The sequence below is a fragment of the Sinocyclocheilus rhinocerous genome, unplaced genomic scaffold (assembly GCF_001515625.1).
Source record: "Sinocyclocheilus rhinocerous isolate Xijiao unplaced genomic scaffold, SAMN03320098_v1.1 scaffold475, whole genome shotgun sequence".
NCBI classification, from domain to species: domain Eukaryota; kingdom Metazoa; phylum Chordata; class Actinopteri; order Cypriniformes; family Cyprinidae; genus Sinocyclocheilus; species Sinocyclocheilus rhinocerous.
This window is the reverse complement of record NW_015646677.1, coordinates 1,848,540-1,858,346: the sequence shown is the minus strand read 5'-3', so window position 1 is coordinate 1,858,346 and position 9,807 is coordinate 1,848,540. Positions and strand designations below refer to the sequence as shown.

General features: G+C 36.1%; 1 protein-coding gene across 6 annotated transcripts in view; it reads left to right on the top strand.

Annotated features, from left to right (window-relative positions):
* Positions 1-9,807, top strand: part of LOC107708024 (zinc finger protein AEBP2-like) — a 38,442-nt gene that overhangs the window by 15,487 nt on the left and 13,148 nt on the right. For 3 of the 6 annotated variants that reach the window (XR_001636319.1, XM_016512179.1, XM_016512178.1), the window contains exon 7: positions 3,995-4,108. Coding sequence is in view for 5 of the 6 variants with exons in the window: in XM_016512179.1 (XP_016367665.1) it covers positions 3,995-4,108 (114 nt within the window). In the remaining variant the exon portion in view is untranslated. Of the gene's footprint in view, positions 1-3,994; positions 4,109-4,232; positions 4,631-4,795; positions 6,043-9,807 lie in introns of those variants that run through there. The other 3 variants (XM_016512176.1, XM_016512177.1, XM_016512180.1) reach the window with 2 other exon arrangements.

Below are 9,807 nucleotides of genomic sequence, written 5' to 3'. Positions count from 1 at the left end.
ACAGTTGTCGCGTCGCACCGCAACAGCTCTACACTGACGCGACAAAGCGACCGTTGCAAATCATATTAACTTTGTGTCAGTACGTCATAAATAGAACAAGGCATCAGTTTAATGTCGGGTTTTGTCGTGTCGCGTCGCATCCAGTGTACACATCACTCACTGATTATAACGGTTCTACTGTATTTTGCCGCTCGCGTCCGGTGTAGACACGGTGTTTAATGTCGTTGGTGAGGAGGAAAGCCTGTGTGTGTCCTATGCCTTAGCGGACAGCATGAAACCCACAAAAAATAAATAAATAACAGCGAGAGAATAGTAATAATAAGTTATTCTCTCTATGCTATTTACAATGTTTCAAGTGATGCATGTGTTTTTTCCCTGTAGGTTTTTTAAATTAAATAAGATTTTTTTATAGGTTTATAGGGGGGCTTGACCAAAAAAGTTTGAGAACCACTGGTCTAAAGTTAACAGACAGTGTTTAGTGCAGTCCACATGTTTACATATGTTTATTACAGTGACTTTGAATTACCTAAAGTAGTGTGCTAAAGCAACAGATTTGTTTTTATATTTCTGCAATCTACTTTAGTTTGTGTGATTTGTTACTGACTTTCATATTAATGTTTACACCAGGCTTATTTGTCAGTGCTTTATGTTGTCATAATGCATCCCAGTTGTGTTCCTCTGCGGCCAGATTAAACCTTGTTGTAGCCTATATATGCTCTATTCATTCTTTTTTAGAAACCTCGCACTTTTCTACTCAATTTTAAACGTTGTAAAAATTTTAAACAAATTAAGCGCGGTCCACTGCTGCACACGTGCCACGATATCGATACAGGGCCAGCTGTATCGATACTCGTATCGTCAAATCTCTGTGACGATACATCGTCGTATCGATATTTTGAACACAGCACTAGTCACTCACACGTGTTTTGCGCATGAGCCGCATGCAGCCCAAAATTAAATGGCTTAATCGACCATCGATAGCTTTAATCGATTGCATCTCTTATCGACAATTAATCAATCATCGATTAATCGTTGACATCCCTAGTATGTATATATATATATATATATAAAATGTGAAACAGTATGCAACACAATGACTGAGTCTGAAATCACAATCTTTTGTACTTTAAAATAAGTTCGTACTTTGACCGTTAAGTTCTATATAGTATGAATGTTATTGTAATGTGACCTACCAGCTTCAGTTGGCAATGCTTCACTGCCATTCATAAATCTCTTTTGGCCTCATGGGATAATAAAGTGCCCATCATATGCACATTTCTGAATTTCTGTGAAAATAGTAGGTCATCTGGGTACTTTTTGCCTACTGTTTTATGAATACTACGAATTTGGACATAATGCTATATTTTAGGGCTGAACGAACTGACTTTCATATTAATGTTTACACCAGGCTTATTTGTCAGTGCTTTATGTTGTAATTATTACATGCTTACAAGGTTGGAAGTTCAACAAATCAGTCAATATACTACTGTGATTGTAGTAGTTAAATAAAAATGTCATTCATATTCATGCATCACCTAATTTCATCGTAACATAGGCCTGGCCTACAGAAAAGAACATTTATGTTTAATCTATCTAATAGTGTGTTGGTCATACTATACAATGATTTATAGCTCATAAAGAGCTTTAAAAAATAATTGCATATTAAATCGCAATCGCAATATTGGTAAATCTAATTGTGATTTTTTTTATTTTCCAAAATCGTTCAGCCCTACTATATTTCACATATTTTCCGCCTACTATGTAGTAAGGAAGTATGCATATTTGGACAATATTACACTACATTTATCAAATGACCTTTATTAAATTGGTGTCGAGTTCTCATCCCATTATTAACTGATTGTTATGCATTGAGTCGTTTTGTATAAAAACATTGCCGTTCTGATCAAATAATGAGCCACAGAGGGAATTGTGGTTGATGCTTCTTCTGTTTCATTCATCACACTTGAAATAGAAGGCCAATTTTAGCACATTGCATTGTGGGATACAGTATCTGACCCAGTGTGCTCTTTATATTAGACATTTTGGCAAGCCAAGTGTTGGTCATTGGGGAATTTTAATGCTTACAGAAACTTTCTTATCTTAGAAATAGTAGATAATGTGCCAACATGCCGTTTCTCCCTATTTTCACACACGTTATTTTTGTCTCTCAATCACTTCTCTTCTTCCTGTCTCACTAAATCCATTTTTTCTTTCTCTTCTGTTGTCTTCAGTCATTTTTCCCCTCTTCATGAAACTTTTTTCAGTTTAACCTCCATTTCTTCTGTCTCTATGTTCAGAGGTGCATCAGATCCACCTGAACACTCAGATTCAGACCAATTCCCAGCTCTATGTGGTAAATGTCCACATTAATGTCAGATTTAATGGATTGAAGAGCGCTAGCCTGCGTGAAACACCACCCACCTGGAAACAAACTCGCTTTCCATTTCCATTTACAAGTTTGTCCAAGATAAATACTTTTTAAAGGGTATCCACTCGCTCTCAACATTTCCATGGCTTAGACAAGAGGCCTTTGAACGCGTTACCCGTAACCATCCTCAGGTTTCCACTGTAATTTGACCATTTTTAGTGTAAATGCAGTGAATTATGAGCTGCTTACTTTAATCTTGATGTGCAATTTAAACTGGTTTTAAATCCTAAATGGCTTATATAGTTAATGAGCCCCGCTGCTAATATCATTGAATTTACTGCAGCTAAAATGGTCCGTGTTGTGATAATTGATGCACTTGCATACCTGTACACTCGTGCACACCTTCGCACGGGACCGTATGCATGTGCACGCTGCTATTCCGAGTCGGGCATCAATCTGAGCTGGAGGAATGTTTGTCAGCTCAGCGATAACACTGAAGAAGTTGCCGTCTCAGGAGACGTTTAAAATGGATTTCTGGGTCACCACAACAAGCCTGGGCCAGACAAGGCTCCTCTGTGGAGGGGAAAAAAGGAAAACATTATTAATAATCTCATTGTGGAATGCATGTTGGAGGAGAGGGTGGAATGAAGGGCTGTGTGTCTGTGTGTTATCCGGCAAATGCTAATATTTATACGTAGTGTATATTTTAAAGCTATGATTGGAATTAGGAATGTGCATACTGCTTACATACTGTATGCACACTAGTATATTTTTCTGTAAGTACTGTACTTGATCAAAAGGTTGCTGGTGTACTTGATTGAACCCTATACTGCATACTATTCATGCTATATGAAGCATCATTTTAGTCTATGAATTTTGCATTTGTTGTTTGTTAATATAAATGACGATACTTTAGGCAATGTGATAGAGTACAGTAGTCAACATTTGAAGTGGATCAAAGAAGTTCATCAAAGTTGTCCTAAGACAAGAACACGGGTATTGTTTTGGTTTTAGGACATCTTTGATGAAAGGATTTGATCCACTTCAAATGTTGACTACTGTAGTAAGTCAAGATGGTGTTAATATGATACAGTAATAAGTCAAGATGTTGTTAATCATGGTTAATATTATGTATCATGATTTAATTACATTGGAAATTGACAGTCTAGCACAGGGGTAGGCAAGTTCGGTCCTAGAGAGCCGCAGTCCTGCAGAGTTCAGCTCCAACCCTGAAAACAAAACTCACCTGCCTATAGCCTTAGTAATCCTGAAGACATTGATTAGCTTGTTCAGGTGTGTTTGTTCATAGTATATTCGCATTTTGACATACAGGACATATAATTTATAGTGTAAACTGTATACAGCTCATTTTGACATTTAGTATGTCAAGTGCATTTCATTATACTATAGTATGTGTAGTACCCATGCAGTGTACTACAATCTGGCACATCTGTGACAGGTGTACTACAAAATCTGGGACATTGTGTATAGTATATGCACATTTTGACATACAAAACATTTGCATACTATGTACAAAATGCATACTGCATGCTACTTAAATGCTGAATGCGTTCTGTCAAAAAATGGCCCATATTAAATGTTTCTTTGTCTTTCTGATGTGCACAGACTTCCAGACGCCTGGGTCAGTGAGAGCGACCGTCCCCAGCTGAAGACCAAAGTGGTCCACCTCTCCCAGCTTCCTCAGGACACGGCGGTTCTGTTGGACCCCAACATCTACAGGTGATCTACATTAGCAGCTCACTCAAACTTTACCCGTAACTTTAAGAGCGAAGGAGCCGTCAACTTCTTCCAAGCGTTCGGGCCACGGGAGCAACTGAAGATGCGTTATGAATTTCTCCAGCAGATGGCGCTGGCGTCACTGCATCCAGAACCCAAACATACGCTCCCAAACTCATGTGGGTGGGAGATCAATAACCTTTGATCCAAGAGAAGACGCAAATTAATCAAAGCTGACGATACAATCGGCCCGGGTCACAGATGCTCTAAACTCACCTTTGACCTTCTCCCACAGACGTACACAGCGATTCCAGGATTGTTTCCCTCGTTAGAGCTGCTATTAATTGATTGTAATACATCATTTCTTTTGTTTATTAGCCTGCAGTAGGAGTTTGTTTACCCAGACTCTCGCACTGGCGTGGAATGTGCTGCATTCTGAGCATGTGGTCAAGGCGAAGGCTTTGTGGGCGGAAGCGCATGTATTCATGCATGTTAATGACAGCATGGATGTCTTCAGCTCCCCACGCGGCGCTAAATAACAGATGCCTGTCATCTTCAGGGCTCTGGCGTGCTCTGATGAGCATCTTTATGCATCGTTTTGCCGTACAGAAATGCAATTGGAAATGACGTGGTTGTGCGTTTATGTGTGTGTGTGCGCGTCATACTAAAGCAGGTTCTGCTTGTTTTCAGGATGTTTTTCTAGGAGACTGGGTGGGGAGGGCGGCTTCTGTCAGCGCCTGCTGACGTACCCAAATCGAAGTGGACGCGCGGATCTTTTGAGACGGGACTTCTTTTCCCTTTGCTTTTTACCCCTCCACTTTCTCCTTTTTTTTCTTTTTAATGCGCCGAGTCTGCCAAAGCATGCAGTGAATTTTTAATGTGTGTTTTTATCCCTTGAAGAGGGAAAAAAAGGCACAAAATTGTGAACCGTGTCGGTGCTGGACTTTTAACTGTCTGGGAGGATGTGTTGTACACCACGGTTTTGATTTTCCTTCTCTACGTCCTCCACTCTGCTGATTATCTTATGCTTTTTTCATGGAGAAAGTGCCCATGTAAATATTCCAGGAGAATTGTAATATATTTTTGTACTGTGGAAATTTTACTGTACTGTAGATAGATGTAATAAGCCACAAGCTGACAGAAAACATAATTGTACAGAATGTGAAAGGTAATAGTTTTGGATGATGTGAATGCTTCCATAGATGTTTTTGCGTGTTTTTCCTTCCTTTTTTTTAGTATGAGATTTTTTTTTCCTTAAAACACGCGCACAGACTCTTATAACTGGTGCTCCACCTACTGATGATGATGATTATGATGATGGGATGTTATCGTCCTCCGTCTGCGCCATTTGTGTGTTCTGCTCAAGCCAAGGAGTGTATAGACATCTCAACGTAATGGTGCTAAAGCTAACACTAGCGTTTAGGCTAATGCACATAGGAGAACTATAGGATCAATAATGATGGTGCTTCTTAGATCATGTACTTAATAATAATCCAGTGTTCCCCGTACTTACAGATCATACTTCTGTCTTTGTAGTAAAGTTGAAATTATATAAAGGTTTTTTTTTTTTTTTTTTGGTTGCTTGCTTGTTTGAGTCTTCAGGTTTGCAGTTTACGCTGATTCTAGCCCATATAAACCTTGTGTTTCTCACACAGGACTTGTTTATTAACAGTGAGGAGGCCAGGGGCATCTGGGAGTCGTTTTATTGGGGCAGATTTGCAAGCGTTGATGCGGAGGCCATCTGCCAGGACCTTTAGCTCCGCGTCAGAGCCCTCCTAATATGACTTGCTGGTTTAGTCGACACCTGACTGTGGGTTTTTGACTTTATTCTCTCATTCTCACATATTGTCGCACTCGGTTTGGGTTTTCAATCATTATAAATTAGCTCGCATCTTCATTCAGGGTTTCTGCAGGTCTTAAAAGTTGTCCTCCCACAAATTAAGGCCTTAAAATATCTATTATTTAAGGTCTTAGATATTTTTGTTTTCCAATATGAATATCTAAACATCCTTGAGTCACGATACATTTAACTGAGATGCAAAATGACATCAGAAGTCTTATTTTTAGAGAAAAAGCACAAAATGAACAGTTTTTGCTTAAAACAACAACAAATATCTGCCAAAAAATAGTTTTTCACTTTTGAGTTAAGTAAATTGTTGTTATAGTCCAATGGCAGATATTTGTTTTTGTTCCAATCATGAATTTAAAATGAATTAAAAGGTAATGTAGGTCTTTTGAAAGTTGTATTTTCAAATCTTGAAATATTGCTAATACTTATTGTGACATTTGGATCAAAGACACGATGTCCCATTTTGGTGCGCACATCAAATATACATACATATATATTTTTTATATACATATAAAGCAATGAAATGCACAAAGTGTCTACTTTAATGCTTTAACTTTTTTTGTGAAAATAAAATGACAAAATAAGGGTGAAATAATGTTCTATCGTCATACAGATTTATTTATTCAGCATAACAGATATATTTATATTTTATTTATAAATGAAACAGCACACTTTTTCTGACCTGTACTTATTAAAATATATAAAAGAAAAGTCATACTACATTTTATGACGTTTTAAATTATTAAAAACTGACAGATGGGTAAAACCTAGAGGTTTGAAAGATCGTGGTAAAAGACTTAAAATGACAATTAATTTTGGGGGGCTGAAATAGTATTGTAATGTCATCTAATGATTATTTTTATAAATATGCCTGAGTGACAAGATTCTTTGGTATATAAACTATCCTTTACGCTAAATGACATTTAAGTGGGTGTCTTCTGTAAATCAAGTCAAAAATGTATGATAGTCATTATTTTTCTTCTCGGAAAAAGTCAAATTAAACAGAACACATTCTATTGTATGCAAAAAAAAAATTAAAGCCGTTTTAAACTTTTGTAGTTTGATGCTTGAAACCCCCTTTTCATCTTTGACCCATTTACATTTAGAGAACATATTGACATACTGTGTTCCCTTCATATTTTCTTTACTTTGTCTTAAGATCTTAAAGTCTTAAATTTACTTTCATTAAACCTGCAGAAACCTTGTTATTAGAGTGGAGTTTATTATAAGAGCTGCAGTGTTTTGTTTCGTGCACAAGCGCATTGGATTCATGCTGCATTTTTTGGTGTTCATGTAACGGTGTCGTTGTAGTCAGCTTTCTCCTTCAATATAATCAAATGTGTAGTTTGTATTTGGGTCTGTGTTTGACTTTCCAAATGAGTTTTTATAGTCTTAACGTACCACTGAGTAACAAGCGTGTCTTAATTGCGAGTAATACACAACAGCTGCGGTCTGTCAGAGAGTGTACAATGGGACCGTTTGTCCTAAAGAAACTATATAATCAGAGCTGCACATGACTCCTGTGCTTTAGTTTATTTATTTATTCTTCAGGAGAAAATACAGCCTGCCCTAAATGTGCTAAACCACCGAGAATAAAGGTGAGATCTTAAATAAATAAAAAAAATAGTGCTAAAGGGGAAATGTGTGTAATGTCTGCACCACTAGTGGTGTAAGTGAATTTCAAAAATAAAGTTTCTAGGGTTTTGCTGTATTAGGCTGTTTATTCATTTTTATTTTTATTTTTGGGTGGATAATTAACCTATTTTTTTTCTTTTCCACCAAGTAGGAAGTAAAAAAAAAGTTTGCTGCTGTTAATAATGACAATTCATTTTCATCAAAGTCCAAAAACGGCAAGTTTCATAAATCATAAAGCCGTGTTGGCCATCTTCTCTTGCAGAATGCTTTTTTTTTATTTAAAGATAGATATTTTAAAGTTTTAAGCTGCTATTTTGGTGTCACACTTTGGTAAAAGTTTAATTTGAAGTACTATAGTTTGTATTCATATTTTGAATTTGTATTTTTTTTAATTTCTCCTGCATATTTCAGAAACGAATCTATATTGAATCAACATATTTACCCCGTTAACAAACACATGCCATGCAGCATGACTTTACTGATTTTTTCCCCCCCCTCTGTTTTCTTTCATTTCTGCTCTATGTACATTTTTAACAACAGCTCCAATCCATAGCCTGCATTCATTCCTCTGCAAAGTGGGCTGTAAATAGGTAAGGTGCTCACCAATGTTTTTAAGTTTAATGTGCTCACATCACAATCTAGTTAACCACTAAAAAGAACATCTGTAGGAACTCAGATTTCCTGAAGGCATGTTTTAACCGCTGATGACTCCGTATGTGATGCTGAATATAAAAGGTGCTTCTAAACAGATAATTTTTTTACCATTAGTTTGTTTGGATTGGACCGTTATAACATTTACAGTTGCTTTGAAATTCTAAATGTTACTGTGATGTTTATTAGATTCAAAGAATACTTGCATTACAGTACATGGCTTAACTGGTGAAGAAAATCATATGCATTCATATTTGTGCAGTTCCGTCAGATTGCACATATAGATGCACATATAGATGTTTTTATTATGGTATGGCTATATTCAGCTCCTGAAGCGTCCGACTGCTTTGTTTTCACGCTGTTATGCCATTAGCGCTAATGCTTTCTCTCCAGGGCCTTTGAAGAGAAGGTAAGCAAGTGACCTAAATCTGTTTGTAGCACAAGCGAGCGCATATTTCACTCCAGCTCTGATTCTGCCGTGCAGTTAAGGGTCCATTTACATCCATTCCCTCACAGCTTTCTCCCCTGACAAACCTCCCGCGTGTTTCTCACGGATGATCCGCTCGTGTGGGCCTTATTGAAGCCTTTGGGAGGGATGAAAAAGAAATATCATATCTAATAACTAATGGAGACAAGAGTGCACTTTTCTCATAGTAGCAGGCGCTCTCTCACTCTCAGATTCCGGCTCTGTTTCAAAATTTGGCGAGCTGCCTTCTCTAGTTTGTCCTACAAAGGATCTACCTTCTAAGGCAACATTCAAAATGAAATAAACCTAACGAGGGACTGATTTGGAACACTAGATGAGCACAGAAATAGTGGTCTTTATATGCTATTTATAAACTATTATAATAGTTTTTATGATTTTATATTTAGCTGCTGTTTTATAATAGTTAATTGTTCTTCTGTGAGTTTTTTTTTTTATTAGTTTCTTTAAATATTTTTATTTTTATTTATTTTTTAAGTCATTTTATTACCTCAACTTATTTTAGGTTATTTGTATATTAGTTTTATTGTAGCTTCATTTCAGTGTGCATAAATAATTTTTTAGTTAATAACACTGTTCCTATTGTGAAGCCAACATTTAGCTTTTCATTTTTAGTCATTTTAGTAGGCCTACTTCCACTTTTTTCAGATAGTTGCCAAGGCAAAAGTTCTGTAACTTTCATTTCTACTAGTTCTTCATCTAATATTTGTTATTAATTATTTACGTTTTTAGTTAATAACACTGCTCCTTTTGTTAAATCAAATGTAAACTTTATTTTTCAGTTTCAATAATTTTTGTACTTAGACTTGAGTTAGTTGCCAAGGCAACATTTTTAAATTATTAAAGTTTTTCATCTAATGTTTGTGTGTTTTATTTTAGGGTTAATTTTTTTTACTTTTTTAAATTATTATTTATGTATATTTTACATTTATTCACATTTTAGTTTAAGTAATTTTAGTTTTATTTTATATTTAATTTTGTTTAAGTTTATATTTAGCATTTATATCAGTTTTAATTTTAGTGCTTAAGATTTTTTGCAGTTAGTTGCTTGGCAGCATTTCAATAACTATTTTAATCTAATAT